Raw genomic sequence first — 19,939 nt, forward strand, 5'->3', positions numbered from 1 at the left:
ATAATCAGAAGTCAAGTGCTTATTTTTTATAAGCATTATGAAAGTCTATACTTGATGTACAGTGATTTGCAGACCCCTAGGTCTTCTGTTGTTTTTCACCTGTGTTATGTGACAGTCAAACTACTTGATTTAAACAGGTGCTCCTGGCTTTAGCATTTAGTCATCTTCCATTGTACAGGAATACTTCAGTGAACTCAAGTGCCATAAATTCACCACCTTCGCAAAAATGACTACCAGTTATGACTGTGAGGTAATGGAATTGATTTTTTTCTAATTAAGTTATGTCTTGTGGCAATCTGTTCAAGCTCTCAAATACCACACTACAAAGCTATTCAAGGTGCTAAGAGCCCCTTCATGAATCCCGACTGCCTCTAGCTCACAACCAGAACCAGCAATAAGCCACAACCCTGAAAGAAGACATTGATCACAGGAAAAAGACATACCCCTGGCAAAGGGCAGATCCCTCTCACCATTGGAACAAAACCCACAAAATTCCAGGGAAAGAAAAAAGAAAAAAACCCCACAACGGCTGGCAACCTGGTGGGGAGAAAAAAAATGGTGCCAGCTCCTGTCTCAAGGAAAAAAAAAACAAAAACAAAACAAAACAAAAAAAAACCCTCGAAAGGTTCACACAGCAGCTCCAGCAAAACAGATGGGAACCTGGTGAGTCTCTGGTGTTGGTCCCCTTTTCAAAGTAGGTAAAGCAGGTGGATTTGGTGTTCTTTCTCACACTGGCTCAGCATTTCCCGAGGTCTGGGGCCAAGATGGAGCAGCCCCCAGCCAATTCTTGTCCCGCTGGTTGTTTTCTCAGATCTCACACCAAAAGCAAACCATACAGTTCACTTTGGAAAAAAAGCCACCCAAGGATTGCTGCAGCAGCCGCTCCAAGGTTGGGAAAAGTAAAAAAAAAAACAAACCCCTTATTGACCAACAAAAACCAAGCTAGCTAAGTAGAAAAAAAGGATGAGTCCACATGGTACCAGGGATGCCTGGGGAGTGAGGCTTTGAAAAAGCCCACAGAAGAGCCCCAAGATTCCCATGTCCCCCTGACCCACCCTAAAGCTACAGCAACCATTTCTGAGCATATAGTAGATGATAACAGCATAGACTTCTCTGCATAAAATCACCCCACGGCACCCATCTTGTAGGTGGGAGTCATATTGATTAACCTCCAGTCATCTGGGACCTTCCTGGTTAACCAGGACTGATGGTAAATGATGGGGAGTGGCTTGGTGACCTCTCCTACCAGTTCATTTGTCTCACATTTCTTATCAGTGCTTTGAGATTCAGATCTTTTAAAAATCCACCTAAAATTTTGCTGTGAGATTTAGTCGACAGCTTTGAGACTTGGCTGACAGTCTTGCTCTTCAGGTAAAACTGAACTTTCTATAATAAGGTGCAGTTATCTGCACAAGAAATTGAGCTTTCTTGCAGGAAGATCTTTAGTTTGTGGGATTAACTGCCATGCAAACTGAATGTCATCAAAACCTTCCTGATTTATGATGCACATGCAAAGCATGCTTTTGAGGCTCCATTGTCCATAATATAAACACAATCCCAGTCAGCGAACACTGACAAAAGCTGCAGCAGGGGAGAGGAAGCAGAGCTGGTCTATACTGGGCAGCAGACGTTGGCCAATGGAAGTAGCTGGTCAGCAGGTAGTAAAGAAAAATGTCTTCCAGATGTCAGAATTTCTTAAGTCAGTTCCTTCAAACTATGCCAACAACATGAGAGGAGATACTGTTGAAGCAGGAAAGAAATCCTTTCCCTCAAATGAGGTCAAAAAAGAGGGAACTCTCCAAAAACGTGATACATAAGCATGAGTGCTATAAAAGAGACTTCCTACAACTGCAGCCCTAGCATCTAGTCTTACTGCTTGCCCTCTTAAAACGTCTCTTGTGCCTACTTGATGGGGATTTTTTATGCTTTATTAAAATGATGTTCACTGGCAAAAATGAGACTGAACTTTCCTGTATGCTACATGCATTCCTTAATATCACATATCAAAAAAGTTCCAGAAGACCTTGAAAACCTACAGGATTGGGGGTGGAGGGGATGTCTTGGCTTGGGCCACCAGCTTAGATCTTAGAGTGGGAGTAGCTGAATCCTGAGGGGGGAAGCAGCTGGCATGATGGTGACTAAGGGGTATTGGAAAGGCTGAGGGGGCTTCATTGCTCTCCATGGAAAGCACAGGAAGAGGAGAAATGTCTTGGCCAAGGCAGGTGATGGTGGGAGGCAGCAGGGGCAGACTGAGCTGAATTGCAGGCTCATGGCTCAGCCACGCAGCTGTGACTGTATCTAGGTGACCTGCTACTGCAGATATGCTTGCCTGAAACAAGGTCTGACAAACCAGGGCATTCCCAGTTATTTCTTGTGTTTGGTGTCAATGTGTGCAGCTAACATGCTTCCAATGAACCTGAAGGAGGGTTATGTCACCTGTACGAGAGTGGTATGAGTGCATCTAAGCATGACACCGTAGCAACTTGACTTAAAATGATTTTTCAGTTTATAGAGAGTGGATAGGGAAAAAAGAATATATAGATGAAATCACCTCTATAGTGATGACCCTGCCATCCAGTTAAAATGTTGGTACCCACGCTTGAAACAGATTCTAAAACATCCAAGACACAGCACACAAAAAAAGTACAACTTTGAGTGAGGGAATGTGAAAAGGAATTTATGGTGAGAGGCTGAAGCTCAATCTGTTTGGTTTACCAAGAAGAGGACTGACATGACTTGATGATGATACACATCTTTAGGAGTTGTTGGGGAAGATGAATCAGGGAGACCTTATAAATATGATTGTTTAGCAAAAGATTCTGAAAATATGAAACCTATAATCGAAATAGAAACGGAAGCTTACTTTGAGTTGTAGGATACCGAGTCTTAGTTACTATATAACCTGAAAACAATAGCCTAGCCAGCTGAAGAAGAATCCCTTTTGATTGAATGATATCCTTCTGCTAGCTCAGGAACCAAAGGTCAATGTAGCAAAACAGAAAAGTCTAAAGAGTAGTTTTTAGAGTTTAAAATATAACATAGTCTGGTAATGTAGTAGTTCTTATAGGCTATATGTAGATTCCATAGGATTTTGTGTCTCGTATTGGTTGGTCACTGTAAATTAGAATATTCATCACAAAAGGAGATATAATGCATTTTAAGAAGGAGGTCGCTCTCTTACTTCCTCCTCCCTTATCCCGGCTCCTCTCTTAGCTCCTTTTCTGCTCATGCCTCATAGCTCTATTCCCTGCTCTCCCTTCTCTCTTAACTTTTACCCCCTTGTTCTTTCTCCCTCTTTCTTTGGGACTTCCCTTCAGCCAAGGCTGGTGGTTGAAGGCAAGGCCCTTTTTACCCACGACCCATACAATAAAACCACGTATTCTAGAATATCTCAGGTCAGCAGAATTCCTTCTTCCTGCCGTCTGCGGATGTTCCTACAAGGAGTGGTCACCAGATACCACAGAGAAGTCTTTAAGGAGAAGTCAGAAATCCCTGAGTGTGAACTGAAGCCTACCAGCCCTGGTTAGAAATGAGAATGCAGTTTTAGACATGAGGTTGAGAGTAGGCACTGGAGCAATGTCCTAAGCTGTCAACTCATCATATCTTCACTCCTGACAGTGTTTCTGTCTAAAAGGCATGTACTAGCCAAATACAAAATACACTGTCACTGCCCCTTCAAATCGGTCCTTGAATGTCAAGTCAGTTTCATCCCCAAAGTCGCAGGAATTTTAGAAGCAGCCAAAACTGGCTGGTTACCACAGTATTGTCTCCTCCATTCCTGCTTTCTTAGTACCTGTATAGTCCTTGGGGGTCTACCTCACCGCAACCGTTCCCACGTCTGGCGGACAGCTGGAACTGGCACACTGCAGGTGGCACGACCACTTCGGTCACTCAAAGCATCTCCTCCCCAGACCACTGCTCTGGGGCAGCCGCCCTCCCCACTCTTCTCGATGAACACCCGCACCCACTCGCTTTTCTCACAAGCCTTCAGGGGACACCGCGGTCGCCTCCGGGAAGTGAAACGCCCGCCCAGAAACGCCCAGACAAACACAGCGCTCTGCCCTCGGGCACGGCTTGCCCGGTGCCGGGGCGGCGGCGGGCGGGTCCCGAGCCGTCCTGCCCGACCCCGCGGTGCCGGCGGCCGGGTGTCGCCCGGTGCCCGCCGCCAGGGCTGGGAGCGCGTGTTTCTTGTGGAAATCCCGGAGCCTCCAGCTCCGCCCCGCGCGTGTCCGTGGGCTGGGGCCGGGCGGGGGAGCAGCCCCGGCCGCCACCGCCCCGCCCCGCCATGCCGCAGCCGTAGGCAGCCCGCGGCCGCTCCCAGCCCTCGGCCTCCGCGGCCTCCGGGCCGATGGGCAGCCTGCTGAGCGGGGTCAGCTTCAAGGAGCCCACCACGGTGGAGGACTGCGACTCCACCTGGGAGACCGACTCGGAGCCCGAGGCGGCGGAGCCGCGGCGGCAGGAGGGGGTGTGCGCCGCCGCGGGAGGCGGGGAAGAGCCGCCCGAGCCGCCCGTCGCCGACTGCCGGCCCCGGGAGCCGCCGCCGGCCCCGCCAGCGCAGGAGGACGCGGAGCGGGCAGAGGGGGACGCCGCCAGCCCCGAGCAGGTATCGGCAGCGCCGGACGCGGCCCCGCCTCGCCCTGCCCTGCCCGCGGGCCCGGCGGCCGAGCGGGGACGGGCGGAGCGAGCCGCGGTCCGAGCCGCGGTCCGGGCAGCCCTGCGGTCCGGGCAGCCCCGCTGCCGCTGCTCTGCGGCACTCGCGGCCCGGGCTGCTGCCGGCGGCACCTGCCAGCGCCCGGCGCAGCTGGGGATAACCCAGCGCTGCATCTCCACTGAGGACGAGCCCGTTTTTATCTCTCCCCACCCCTCCCCTGTCATTATTGGGAGAGAATCGAGGCCTTGATGTCGTTGACGTTCCCTCTGCTGCTGTTTCCAGGGAAAGCTATCTTTTAAATTAAATGGAGCATTTAACGTGCTCTCTTCATTAAACAGGATACAAATCTGAATATGTGATCCTACGTGGCAATGGAATTGTGATTTCTCGGAGGGTGTGACGAATTTCCCGAGCGAGTTTCTCTTCTTTAGGAAGCTTTGTAAATGCCAGGCTTGAAGAAGTAAAGTGTTCTTTTGGCAATAATTTTGTTTGAGTTAGAATACCATGTAGGGTGGAGCAGCAGCTGAGTCTTCTTTTAGGTTGCTGGACATACCGTGTTTTGTTTCGGAGACTATATAAAATTAAGTAAGCCTAAGCGTCTTTCCCTTTTCTGCTTGTTACATGGTGATACTCCTGCCAGATAACCAAGTGTAAAGGGGTGTGTCTTGTTCAAGCGTGTTTTGCCTGCAGGTATGGTCAAAGCTGGTCTTGTGAAAGGAGGAATGAACATAGTTGTTTGTTTGTCATTAATGTACAGTTGATAAGCCATGGGATGGGCAATAAGAACGGCAAATGCCCGGTGCAGTCCCGGAGAACTTCCTCTTTTAAGCTTAACTTTAACGTATTACACGTGTATTGCAAGGAGTAGAATGAAATTGTTTTAGTAACTATTCATTTTCTTCCACGGGATCCAATAATAGCAATTAAGTCTATGTACACATGACTTTTTTTTTTATTTATTTATAGTATCATTTCCTTCCCAGAATTGGTAGTGTCTCTGCGTTTTCAAGTTCAGTTACTTACTTCATCTTGTTTTAGCACTTTCCAGATTACTTTGAAGTGTTGCATTTGGAAATGACAATCAGACTGTCGATTTAATTCAAATTCAGCCTCATTGAAAGGACAATTGATAGTCTTGCTGTTGTATTTTAGATCAGTTTTTTAAACTTAGGTTTAAAGTGTGATGTGTTAAGTACTGAGCAGGGAAATTTCCAGTGTTTGACAGAACAGTAGGCAAATGCATACACTTATGTTTGTTTACATTGCTGAAATCCACAATGAAAAGTAATTGTTTTAATATTACACAGATGTGCTACCTAGGGGGTTTGTGTATGATGATTATCTGCTTTCTAACTGTTTCAGAGTGGTGATGGAACTGAGCTGACAGCCAAGCCAAAGAGAAGCTTCTACGCAGCAAGAGATTTATACAAGTACCGACATCAGTATCCAGTAAGAATATTTTATGGTTTAAAATTGCCCTTTCAGTAAAAAAACATTCTTAAACCTTTGTGTTGTCCAATAAGTACAGGAAATGAGAACCAAAAAGCTGATATGGAGGCGCGACATATGTGAGTGGGAGAGAAGCAATGTCTTCTCATCCCAGGCAAACATGCAAACACATGATATGTATAAGCCTGGGAACTGTGGTAGGAGCCCAGGAAAAGGCTTGTGCCTTGGATATCAAAGACAGTAGATTATAGAGTTTGCCTGACTCATTATTTGTCTCTCAAGTTCCTTGAGACTGAAGGGGGGGGTCCTGCTATGCTTGCTGCTGCCTCAGTAGGGGAAGATGTCAGCCAGGAAGAATGTTCAGATCCATTAATAGAGTCTTTAAGTGCATAAGTAGAACTCTTTTGTACCTGAAACTCTGAATTTTTTTGTCCTTAAATTATTCAAAGAACACAATCTTACTTTCTGGATGGTCTTGGTTGGTTTTTGTAGGCTGATAATGTCCTATTTCCTTTCTTTTAGCAGAACTTTAAAGATCTTCGGTATCAAAATGACTTGTGCAATCTCCGGTTTTACAAAAATAAAATCCCGTTTAAACCTGATGGTGAGTAATCTGCACAGTAAGGGATAACAAAAGAATGCTCACTAATGATAGTAGCATATTGAAACAGTGTGATGATTGAGGCAAATTAAAGGTGTATAGTAACATATTGCAGAACATGAACCTCTCATGTTGGAGTAGCACATTGATAACACGAGAGCACTTTGTGCTTAAAACAGAGTTAACTTTCACTTTAGGAAGGTGGTGCTTTTCTTAGACATTATCAGCATGAAGTAATACAAGGTGTTGTTAGTACCACTGTTTTTTGGCAGTAACTTTTATTAAACAAAGATAAAGTTCTTGCACTGTATTTATTGCACAAACTTTTTATTTGAATAGGAGTGGCAGTGATTTAAGGTTGTTAACCCTAGAACTGTGTAAGGGAAAAAATGTGCTTTAATCTTGTGTGAGATTATTGTAATAGCAATTATAAAGCCATTTCTCAGCATCCCTAGTGGTTCTGGTAGTGGAGCAGGAACCTTCTATGCAGCATTCTGCACAAACACAAGAGAAGCTGAAAGGCGACAAGCCTTACTCTTGTGCGTTTGCAATGGCGTAGGAGAGACAATAGGATAGCAGACAGATCACAGGAGGAGGCAATAAAGCAATCCTGGTTAGGGTGATACACAGAAGTCTCAGCACATGAAAGCTTAACCATTAGCAAAAAAGACAAACTGAAGGCCAAAGATAAGATTTTCTAAGTCTTAAAAGAATGATGACAAGGTTACTTTGAAGGTATTTGCAGAATGATCCTCTCAGCATGGGAGCTGCTTGGTAGGAAATAGTGAAGTGCACGTTGGAGTGCAGGAGTGAGATGTGTAGGCTGCCTTTGAGGCAGGATCCTGTCAGAAGCAGGATCAGTCTCATAGCAACAAATGGGTTCTGATAAGGTAGTAAGGGACAGGTCACAAAGGCATTGGAGGTGAAGGTGTATAGTTTTTGTTTGTTGTTACAGAGCAGGGTTTCGCAATGGAAGAATGCAAAACAAAAACAAACAGGTCAGTATAAAAAACAGTCTAGAAAGAGAGTCTTCCCAGCATTCAGGGTAGTTGCATTCTGCAACATTCACGGTATGTGTAAGCATGACAAGAAAGCACTTTTCAATGTCAGGAAAAAAATGTTGAGAAGCAAAGTGTGAGAGTTCAGATAGGAAGCTGGATGGAAAGGAATGTGACACAGAAGGTTGTAAAAATGTGCATATAGGAAAGTTGAAGATGAGAACTGTTTGTAGACAAGATAGTGGTAATACCCTTAGCAAGTCAGAGAATGACTCAGGTTGTGAAAGAAAGATAAGACTTTTCCTTTAACCAACTTGAGCTTTATCTAGATACCCACAGGCAGATGCTTTTAGTCAGTTTTAGCTTAACTGCAAGAAGAGGTGGGTCTGTGAATTGCCGGTAAAGAAGTAGCAGGTTTAGGAGACATTACACAGAGAACAGACAGGGAAAGAAAGTGAAGAGCACTGAGGTTTGTGTGAACCTGGGGACCATATGGCTCTGAAACTAAAAGACAGAAAATGTTGTGGGGAAGAACTCCTTTAAAGTCCAAAATGAAGGAGCAGTTCAAGAGGATTATCTACAAGAAGAGATAGTCATGAAAGCTATAGGAAGGCTTCCCTCCCAAAATTTGTAAAGAATAACAGTTCTCTTAGTATTCTAGGAGAAAACACACTTAGCAATGTCAAAGGTAGCTGATAAGCCATGGAGACTGACTTGTTGTTGGCTATGAGCCTTGGTTATACAGAAGTTTGTATTGAGAATGGAAAAGAGTAACCACCACCTTGACCCAAGTCTGTGGATCTGTGAGAGTGTTCAGAGGGAGTCTTTGCTACCAGGTTAAGGACTGAAATACTGGAGAATATTGTTTAAAAAAACCCAAAACATTTCTAGTGCAATACTAGATCTGAAGTTTAGGTCCATGACCTACAGATTTAGCTTGTGGCTCTGGATCAGAGCTGGGCTGTTTCTCTCTGCCCTGGGACTGAGCAGCAAGTTTTCCAGTATTTGAAATATAAGTTGGATACAATGCAGTGATAGTGGAGGTCCTCTTTCCTAGGTCCTTTTCCAGCTTTGCCTGCACTGGAAACTCCATGTACTTGGGAGCCCCTTAGACTAGCTGCTTTCTTCACTTCTTAAATAAAAGTATCAAATGTGTCCTCCTTTGCCATTGAGACCCAAATGGAAATTTTCACTGGGTGAAGAGACATCTTAAATGTATACTAGAAGACTATATACATGGGGCTTTGGGTTTTTTAGGCTGCTCCTATGCTATTTGACTTAGGGAGACAGTGTGCAGCTGTTGTTTGTTTCAGAATAGAAACAGACAAAAACAGTGCTCATTCATGGAAAGATACTGTACAGCTTTGGGATCAAGGATCATCCTTTTTATGTACTTTGTATATCTGTGTAGTACCTGGAAAAGTGCCCTGGCCCATGACTGGATTTCATGAGCACAGTCTAAGTGTGGTGCTTAGCCACTATTAATTAAGAAAGATTTCTAAACCATAATGTATTTACAGCTGGAGAGATTCCTGGTATGGGAGAGTTGAGGCGTTGTTCTATGAAGATTGGATGGATGGATGGATGGATGGATAGATAGATAGATAGATAGATGGATAACTGCAGAATTTTGTCTTGTAAAAGCAATGACAGCTGATACACAGTGAAGTATTTTATGGAAGCAGTTTGTTAATTCCCAGTCAATGTGATAAAGGGATCTGTGACATGAGAACTCTTGGATATATTTTACACAGGTTGCTGTCACATACCTTCACTTGTCAGTAACCCAGTATAAGTCAGTTGGTTTTGTTTGTATTGACATTTTATAAGTACCTTTTTTTAAATTAAGTTTCAGTAACTAAATTAGTTTTAAATTGAAATTAATTTATTTATGGCTACGATAGACCTTATTTCACGTAGTATGTGAAAGACAATTAAAGTACATGTTCTATCATTTTTTTACCTTGCATGTACTCTATGTAGCTGAGTGCTGATTTTGATGGCTACCTAACAGTTTTTCACATTATTTTTGTGCAGGTGTTTATATTGAAGAAGTCCTAAATAAATGGAAAGGAGACTATGAAAAACTGGAACATAACCACACTTACATACAGTGGTTGGTCAATTATTACCTATTTCTGTTTCAAAGCATTAATTTGATTAAATGTTCTTACACTGAGCCATAATGCACTTCTTCTTTTAACAGGCTTTTTCCACTGAGGGAACAAGGTCTGAACTTCTATGCTAAAGAATTAACTACATATGAAATTGAGGTAATACAAATTGAGCTCCATACAAATCTTCACTGTAATTTTAATACATAACTGCTTTTTTATGTAGAATTGTCATACACAATGCAGAAGTACTTGCTTTAGTGCCACTTAGAATTTCGGACATATTCTTTGTCCATTAGGAATTCAAGAAAACAAAAGAAGCAATTAGAAGATTCCTTTTGGCTTACAAAATGATGTTGGAGTTTTTTGGAATAAAACTAATTGATAAAACTGGAAACGTAGCACGAGCTGCTAACTGGCAAGAAAGATTTCAGCATTTGAATGAGTAAGTAATGACATGCACTTCACTTGCTAGAATTACTATAGAATCTCTTTATCCTTTTGTTTTCTAGAGAAAGCAAAGATATTTTTTCCAAAGACTGCCAGGAAAAAAAAGGGGAAAATAATAGTTGATGCCTGGTTTGTGCCTCTATCTGTACATGTTCCTCCTTTCTCTTTTTTCGATTGTTCTTCTCACCCATTACCAGTTGGACTGACATCATTGAATTCCATGAAGATACAGCTTTAGATGGTGCTGAAGAAGATCCCAGCTCCAAACTAATTTGTCATGGTACTGAATTTGTTTTCACCCAATCCCAAAGTGCTGCTTCTGACTTGGAGAAACCAATTTGCTTATCACTGTATTTACATTTCTTTCTGAGAAAGATCAAATTCTCCACTCATGTATGAAACTTAAGTAACAAGATTTCCCTCCCTCCTCAAAACATGAAACACTTTGTATTTAAATATTTTTAATTCAAATGGTGATCTGGAAAGGTTTAAGCATGTTTTGTCAGACCTTGGCGTGTTATGTCAAACCCATGTTCAACAGATTATATCAGTTACTTTTTCATTGTGTGGATCCTACGTTTGTGTTGAATTTTGTCTCATACAGGTTAATTGTACCCAAACCTCTTCTCAAATCTTGTGCTCACTTTCCTAATATCTATGACCTTAGAGCTTGTTTTCTTGCAGCATTTTGTTCTGTCTTCATAAAAGCTTGTAGGTACAGCTGCTGATGGATTCCAGGTGAATAGTGGGAATAATTTGTTAATAATTTTACTTAAACATTATATGAGCTAATATGGGTGTGGGCTCAGACTCAGGCCACAGATAAAGTAGGTTTTCAGGAAGCCCAAACATTGCTGCATGTTTTCATTCTTGTTTTTTCCAGTGAGTAGCTACAGTTTTAAGTTAAGATTTGGGACTTTCTTTACCTAATTTTATCCATCTAGAATTCAAACTTAAAAGTTGTACTGCACACTAAGGTGTGCCTTACGAAGGAAAGTCCTTTTCACAAGCACTTCCAGAAGACAATTCGTTCATTTTCTCTTAGAGATTTCCTGCAACAGGGAGACTTACTCTCCAGAGGTGCCTGTTTTCCCCCAGCACTGCCTGTAGTTCAGGTGGTAGTCTAGACTGGAGACCCAGATTTTAAATAACTTGAGTGAAGTGCACTGAACCCTGTTCTGTAGTTACACTATAAATGCACTACAATCACTTTCATTTACAAGGCAACTGGGTTTTCTCCCCAGAAAGAAAACAGCATAGAATCGTTAAGGTTGGGAAAAAAAAAAAATCTGAGATCATTGAATCCAATCTTTGACCAAACACCACCATATCAACTAAACCATAGCACTAAGTGCCACATCTACTCATCTTTTGAACAATTCCAGGGATGGTGATTCCATTACTTCCCTGGGCAGCCTATTCCAATGCTTAACCACTCTTTCAGGGAAGAAATTTTTCCTAATATCCAACCTGAACCTCCACTTGGTGCAACCTGAGGCTATTTCCCATTGTCCTGTCACTTGTTGCTTGAACAAGAAATTGACCCCACCCTTGCCACAGCCTCCTTTCAGGCAGTTGTAGAGAGCAATAAGGCCTGTCCTGAGCCCTTGTTGCTCTGGAGTAAACAACCCCATTACCTCTAGCTGCTCCTCATAGGACTTACAGGTTCCAGACCCTTCACCAGCTTTGTTGCCTTTCTCATACAGCAGAAGGAATGAAAATCAGTACGTGTTTGATTTTATTTTCTCTCAGCCCTTTCCCCCAGTGCTTTTTACAAGCACTAATTTTCACTCACAGCATCCTAGCAAAGGAGGTGCTAGTGAGCTTCAGCACCTTTGAGAAATTAAAATACAGGAAGTCTGAGGTACATACCTGAAGTGATAAAAAGGACTGAGGAATTGCAGTTCCAGTTCTGTATTTGTAAAGTGGTTTTTCTTTCTCATTCAATAGATTTTTTTTTTACCCATTTCTTTCAAAGGTCTCAACATAACTACTTGAGAATCACTCGAATTCTGAAAAGTCTTGGTGAACTTGGATATGAGAGTTTCAAATCTCCCCTGGTAAAATTTATTCTGCATGAAGCTCTTGTGGAAGATACCATTCCCAACATTAAGCAAAGTGCTCTAGAATATTTTGTGTATACTATTAGAGACCGAAGAGAAAGGAGGAAACTGCTGAGATTTGCCCAGCAGCATTATACACCCTCAGAGCATTTTATCTGGGGACCCCCAAGAAAACAGAAGTCAGAGGGAAGCAAAGCAAATAAAAAGCCAGCATCTCCAGTTTCTATTCCCAGTAGTCATATTTCTAAGCATAAGAAACTGAAAGAGCCTAAGAATACATCGGCAAGTGGAAGCTCAGCTGGTAAAATAACTGAAGAAAGAAAGGTAGAATTCACAAAAAATGCAGAAGAAAATGATCTGGATGAACAAGAAGTGAACTCTGATGCTGTTGGGCAGAACAGCAGTGAAAAGAACAGTGACAGTGGTACCATTCAGCTTTCAGAAGAAATTCATGATAATACAGACAGAAAGGAGGACGCTTCTCATTCCAAAAAGGATGATGAAAATCTGAACAATGACTCTGGAAATCACCCAGGATTTATAGAGGAAGATTTATGTAATGCTGAGAATTCTTCAAATGATACGTCAGCAGATCTACAAGATAACCTTGATAAGGATGCACTTTTGGGGGGGTCGACTGCAAAAGCTAAGGATGAGCTCAAACCATGAGTCTGAGATTTAAAAAAATCTTTGTTTCACTTTAAATGAAGCAAATTATTCATGGTTCTTCATTTAGGTTGAAATTTCCACCTAGTGTAAGTTCATGAGACTATGCTTGTTGCAAATGCATCAGATTAGGCTTCTGTTAGGTTAATGAATTTTGTTTTTTTTCAACCTCAGTTTATCAGCAGTCAGCCAGGTGCATCTCTTTAAAACAATTGTGCATATTGAAAGTTAAGAAATCCATTATCGTTTCCAGACAGATTGCACAGAAAAGCTTATCTACTTTTTAAAAATCATCCAGTATTAAAAAAAAAAAAAGTAACAAATAAAAAGCCTTGGAACATCAGAGTTCTTAGGTTTCCTTTGAGTTTACTTTGAGTTTTGTTTTCCATTGAGAAAATTACTAGAAATTATTTCAAAAACACAGTTTTTACCCTAGCGGTTGTTTTTTAGGAACTATGGTCGTGATTAATAGCAGTATTTGCACAGTATCTTTTATCTTAAATTAGTATCTTCGTTGGAGGCACTTAACAATCGATAGCATATATCATGTCCTGTACAACTGGGCATCACTATACATTGAATAAAAGTTTGAACTTAAAAGGAACTGTATCCACAGCTTTTAGATACAAGGGAAGTTGCACTTTAGACTTCTTTTAGTCCCTGTTAAATTTTCCCTTTTCTTGACTCATTTGTTACAGCTAATCTGGGGGGAGGATTCTCTTTGATCTCTCAAATTTGGTCTTAGTTTGAGAGCTCTCTGTTGATCAGCTGTAATAAGGTGACTCTCCCAGCTGGATTCAGTGCCTGGAAAGCCTCTGGATGGCTGAAAAGCAGTGTCTTCACCACAAAGCACTGCCTTATCAGCAAAACTACCAGAGTCACCAGGTATCTCAAGTTGGGTCTTGAACTTTGGTGTTTCTTGGCCAGTTTTGGGTAGAATCTGCACAATGCACTCACCTGTTGCTGGTCTCAGAGAAAAGGCAGTCCTGATGCTTCTTTCCAGCTGTTTCCTCTCTTTGCTCTCTCTTGTAAGTCTCTCAGTTTTATGTTACTTTGATAATCAGTGGAAACTTAAGGCAGGCTGGATCCCAACAAGTAGGAATTTCAGTATTAAGATCTTTCTCAGCTTCTACTGAAGAACTGTCTGCTCGTGCTGAGTATCTTCTTCTGATTTTCTGCTGTTCAAGTCAAATGATAGTACCTGGCAAGTTAGTTGTGCAGAATGTGAATTAAAAAATAATGCAGGTACAATTCACACTTCCTACAGTCCTAAAATACTCTGAAACTTCTGTATGGATTTTCTGTTTAAAAGTGTACATATTATCCACTGCCTTTAGTGTATTTCTGATTAAATGTTATGAGGCAAAAGGCTGACTACAGTTTGAGTGTCAAAACTCTACAGGACTTTATTCAAGTCTTTTAACTCTAAATGATGGAGTTTTCGGGGGTTTCAGAGCATAATGTCTTATGTTCTGTTTTGCTAATGCCCATCACAGCAATGCATCATCCATTTTTTTCTCCTGGGATCAAATAGAATGGCACTTAGGGATCTTGGTACCTATGGAAAAAGATTAGGCTCTTTCCATCCTAAAGACGCAGAGAAGAAGGAAGATGTATTTCTCCTTTTGTGCTGACTTGTGAGGAAAGGAACTTATATACATGGATTTTTTTTTCTTTTAAGGGTAACCTGGACCGTTCAAGCAGGCATTAAGGCTGTCTGAGCAGAAATGCCCCAAAGATTTCCAGCCACCACCTTTTTAAAGCCAGAAAGACCCTGAGAAGCCTTTCCTAATTCCCTGGACATGAACTGAGATTACCTTGTTCATGTTTGCCTCTGACCTTCAGAACAGAAGGAGAAGGAAGTGCTGTGATAAAACTGGTCTGTGTAGTTAAGGACCCTGCCCCTCCACAGATGCAAAGGAAGGGCACTTCATTTACTGCCTGTGACTTTTTCAGTCTTGAGTGCCTAACTGTGCAAACTTCATAGAGTTGTTCTTACATAGTTATTTTTTGAGTACCATAGGGAAAAATGATACCCTGTGTATGGGGAACATAACTGTAGCATAAGAAGCTATACAGAGCCTTCAATTTATGAACTTTAGTATTAATGTTAAACACTTTCCAGAAAATGCAGAGTATTGAAGGGAAATGAGGGATGCTGGAGGTGTTACTGTATTTATAGTGTAATTTGATTGAACATCAATGACCTCAGGAGATCTTTTATCTACTGAACAAAAAAAGAAATCTTGCTCTGATTTTAAACAGAGTTCTTGGGATGTGCATCCAGAAAATTACTCTGCAGTATTCCATTATCATGACACATCTCTCACTTAAACATGCTTACTGGATCGATGTTCATAATTAAGTACTTAAGATACTTTTAATCTGACAGAGCTGTCTGCATTCAGGGGCCAAGGTATCTGAAAATATTGTCAAGAATTTTGGTACTTAAACCTGTATTAACTCTGCAGTTTTGTTGTGTTTTTTTTTTTTGTTTTTTTTTTTTTTTTTTTTTTTAATCTGCAGCTCAGTATATTTCTCTCAGTTTTCATAGAAGAGTAGTGGCATATCAATTGCCTACAAAGAGCTATGGGGTCTATGTAGGTGAGGATTTTTCTGTCAGGTGGGCTCCTGCACTCTCTAATCTTTGTTTTACAGCTTTATCAACAGAATTACTCCCATGGGACACTTCAGCTTTAACTAACAAATTCTGCTCGATGTAAAATACGACAGTGTATCCTTCTCTTCATAGAGGAATTGTTTCTTCTGATTTTGCAAGTACTGAAAAGAAGGATTTATTGCAGGGCAATCATGCAGCATATAGCGTCCCATTGAGATTTGCAAGGATCAAGTGGGTGCACTGTATGCACTGTTACAGAATCATGGCCTTAGCAACCAGAAGCACCCTGTGCTTGAAGTTTTTAAGTATTGGTTTTCAGGTTTACAGTATATATACAGTATATATATGTGTTTTGAAATGATTGTATCCTCATAGATGCCAGTACATAGTCGTTAAACCATTACTTCAGGAACTGAGGGTATGCAAAGAAAGTCAAGTTATTTGCTTACTGTAAAATTTCATTTTATCTTGCTATATGCTTAAGTATTCAGGGATTTCTGTGTACTTATCACAATAGTGAATTTTGGCCCAGTGTTGGACTAGAATCTGAACTGTTCATATATTAATTGAATAGAACCTTCCATATGAAGGTTCTTTCCAAGTAAGTACATCTGAGCAGCCTCTGGTACTGTTAGGTGGGAGCAGTGTGTATGTGCACGTATCTGTGAATTTGATTTAAGGATCTTATGGTGAGGGGATATGAATGTGCTTGGAACAATGTTACTGAGTACACAGATGAGTACACACAAGGCAGTCATACAAATCATGCAAAAATGCAGCACTTTAAGGTTAGTTACAGCTCTGCCCCACTAAGCCAGACATAAGTGTGCCTCGGTACCTGATACTGTGTTGGTGTAGAAGGCTTGGGTACATGAGGTGTGCAGAACAGACCATTCAGAGCAGAAGAGTAGTTACATATAGAGGAGGTCTGAGGTCTTTGTGTTCATGTTACTCAAATAAAATCCTGAAGGATGCTAAAAATAAGTGCAATAATCCTTTGAGAGCTGTTCCCTGGCTTGGTTCAGCTCCTCAGTTTCCTGCTCTAAGATTGCAGCACTCTAATGTGTTAGGTGTTTGTATAATCATTGTTAATATTTCATGTAACCTAGTGTAAGCCTCCCTGAACTATTCCAGGACAGTTCTAATAATCTGCAGTTGCATATATCTGTACTATAAACAGAAGGTTTACAGACCTTAGAAGCTTTGTACAATGTTGGTGGATGATCCAATGAGGTAAGACGAGTGACATTTACTGGATTTAAATGGAAAACCACTCTTGTTTGTTTTTAAATAAAATTTATGTCTATCTGTTTAATTGAGAGGTTATTTTACACCTTTCTTCTTCCCACTGTTGTGATGGTACTGATCACAGTTTATAGTTACATATGTTTAAGTGAAAATGTAATTTTTTTACATCACAATTTTGCAGAAAACATATCATATTGAATTTCCTTGACAAAAACTGTATTTATTAATAAGATGCAAGTGTGTGAAGCAAGTTTTGCCATTAATAAAGGTATGACAATATCATGCTGATGATGTATGTTGTCCTGAGAATTGCCAGTGGGAATCAGAACCAACGATGTTTCTAGCCTTGTGTCCTGCCTGCAGCAGTGGCCAGCAAAAGATGCTGTGAAACAAAAAAATTATACAGTGACCCCATTTTTCTCCAGGAATTTTTTGGTTTTGAACTCATGGTTTCTTTTAGCCTCTACAATCCCTTACAGCTGTGAGTTCCATGTTTTAATAATGATTTTTTGTAGAGAAGGTGATCTCTTACTTGTCTCAGATCTGTTTATTCAAGAATTGCTACTGCATTAGAACACAGTACTAAAAGTACTGTAAGATCATGAGTAACCCACCTCAAATCAGTTCTTGAATGCCATGGGAGATTCTAATGACAAAACACCTGTTTAGGTAGAAAATGTCCCATATTTCTTCTGGTTATAGGCAGAAGATGTCTGCTTAGGCAGAAACTTGTACTAAGTTGATGACAATGCTTCCTTACTTTTTCATTCTGAATACATTTTCGTACATAAACCTTTTGGTGGACAAGTGTTAAAAGTGTACATTAAGTGTTAAAAGTCAGATTCCAACTGCAGAACAGGGTTGATTTACTTTTTTCTTACCAGTGTAAAAGCAAAATCAGTCAAATGGAAAAACTATTTCTAGCCCATATATGAGTGAGGCACCTCTGGATTTGGAGCAATCGTCATCAATGAATCTATCTTTGTGATCATATAGAAGATGGAAATACTGTCTGGGGTTTGCTGAGAACCATACTCATCATTCTACATTTTGGTAATTTGTTTTGATACTGTTCACAATTCCAAATGTAATTGGAGTAACTGGTCAAAGGGTATTTTTTTATGGCTGTCAGAGTCTGAAAATGAGGGATGGGCCAAAAAAGGCCTAAGCATATATAGTGCCCCTCAATTCACATTACGGTCAACACCATAGATTCACTATTTACAGGTATTTAGATGCAGTTCTCCAAGGGGAGTGCACATCGTGTCTCTGTAATATGTTTGTGCTTGGTGTTGGCTATGAACTGTTTCTTTTCCTGAAAGCTGTGATCTCTTTTCAGCCCTTGTTCTTAAGTACACTTAGTTAAGACCTTTGGTGAAAGCAAGAATTTGATTTAAATGATAGGTTTATTACATGCTGTACATAATGGACTCCTAAAATGTAGTTCAAAAGCTATAGAGATCAATGCAATGGAGACCTCGTCTAGCTTTACACTTGTAATCACTTCTACATTTATTTTCAAAAGCATTATGCTGTTTGCTATGAGATTTTTAAAAAGTGAGAATTGGCAAATCGTTCCGAAAGAAGCATCTTCTTAGAAATGTGGTTCTTTAATCCTACCACGCTTACAAGTTCAGTGGTGTATCCATGAACTAAAGTTTATTGTGAAATACCAAATGTATTTACTACTATGGCTAACCATGTGAAAATTATTGTTTTGCAGTAAAAAAGGTTATGGCACTTATATTTTTGAGATCTGCTGAAGCATGTTTGTTAATTATTAGTTGCCCTTTTTTTCTGTGTTTTAGCGTATTCCACGGTTGTTTGCCCTTTATGCAGTTTGATTTTGGCAACAGATGATTAAATGTAGTTTTGCACTGATGACTTCATTGTTCAAATGTATTCTAAGAAAAAAAGTGCAGTAAAAAGAAAAAAACCCCGAAGCCCAACAATTTTTACTTGCATAATGGAACAGCTCTATGTCAGTTTTTATGAACGGTCCTGCTCTCTTCTCTGTATTCCTTTGCAGTGTTTAATTACAGAATGCCATGCATGTTTGGTAGTACCAATACCATATGTATGTGGTAGGAGTGGTAACCAGTTTCTGGATTTGTAATGCACTGTAAAGAGATATTTTATAATTCTGTATCTGTATGGCAGTGTTATGCCAAAAAAAAAATTGTATAAACATAAAAAGCAATAGTTTATGTTGCTTCTTGCTATATTTTAAATTGTTTGTAAAATGAAGTACTTGGATTTTCTTTCAGGTAAATATATTTTTAATAACAGCAGCCAAAAACTCTGAACTAATAAAGCTTCTTCATTTAGCAATATTGTTTTAGCAACATGTACAAATATTGTGTAGCTCTAATAATGTGCAATTGCTGTTTGGCGCTTGTTTGTATAGTCTTCTGTAAATATATTAACTCTTAAAAATAGGGAATTAAAGGCTCTGGTCCTCCCTTTTGTGTTGTCAGTGACAAAATGACCATGGATAGTAGAGGAATGAGGGAAGGCCCAGAATCAGCTTTTCTAAAAAGTCCACAGTTGGTTTTTTAATTTAAGAAAAATGTATACTATGAAAACACTGTGAACATTAAAGAGTAAAATATCTGCTATGATCATGCAGGCATAAACCATCTGGAGCAGTGTCAAAACCGGCACTGCTGCTTAAATGTAGCAGGGAAACATTTAACCTGCTGGTTTAATTTATCCTGTGCAGAAGCTGTAGTATTGGATGGCTTCAGTTCTGGTTTTGTAGTAAGCTGTTATTCATGTGGTGTGACTAGATGAATAAAGCTCTGTAAAGGGCCCAGCAGATTTGGAAAGGGTTTCCTGGTTTTACATGTTTCTTCTTAAAGAAGAGAAACAGGTTCTCACACTGAAGGAGGACTTCCCATGTGGTCCATGTCTCAAATCAAGCTTGGTGTTATGAGGGCTCTATTAGCCTGCTTCTGTGTTGTCAGGTCACCCAGGGATGGCATTGGTCTGTCAGTGTGTTAGTCTCCCCTGAAAGCTCAGTTACAGCTCCCTGGGGCAACTGCTGGGGCTCATCTGCCCCTTGGCAAAGACTGTCAGG

General features: G+C 40.8%; 1 protein-coding gene across 3 annotated transcripts in view; it reads left to right on the forward strand.

Moving 5' to 3' along the window:
- OGFRL1 (opioid growth factor receptor like 1) overlaps positions 1 to 19,670 on the forward strand; it is an 87,992-nt gene extending 68,322 nt beyond the window's left edge. The window contains exons 1-7 of one of the 3 annotated variants that reach the window (XM_066179703.1): positions 4,342 to 4,603; positions 6,014 to 6,100; positions 6,623 to 6,704; positions 9,737 to 9,815; positions 9,906 to 9,972; positions 10,113 to 10,258; positions 12,242 to 19,670. In XM_066179703.1, coding sequence (XP_066035800.1) covers positions 4,349 to 4,603; positions 6,014 to 6,100; positions 6,623 to 6,704; positions 9,737 to 9,815; positions 9,906 to 9,972; positions 10,113 to 10,258; positions 12,242 to 12,995 — 1,470 coding nt within the window. In that variant the 5' untranslated portion in view covers positions 4,342 to 4,348 and the 3' untranslated portion in view covers positions 12,996 to 19,670. Of the gene's footprint in view, positions 1 to 4,341; positions 4,604 to 6,013; positions 6,101 to 6,622; positions 6,705 to 9,736; positions 9,816 to 9,905; positions 9,973 to 10,112; positions 10,259 to 12,241 lie in introns of those variants that run through there. The other 2 variants (XM_066179704.1, XM_066179705.1) reach the window with 2 other exon arrangements.
- The last annotated feature ends 269 nt before the right edge of the window (positions 19,671 to 19,939 follow it).

The sequence above is a fragment of the Chamaea fasciata genome, unplaced genomic scaffold (assembly GCF_029207755.1).
Source record: "Chamaea fasciata isolate MVZ Bird 193981 ecotype frontalis unplaced genomic scaffold, bChaFas1.0.hap1 SCAF_3, whole genome shotgun sequence".
Taxonomy (NCBI): Eukaryota; Metazoa; Chordata; class Aves; order Passeriformes; family Sylviidae; genus Chamaea; species Chamaea fasciata.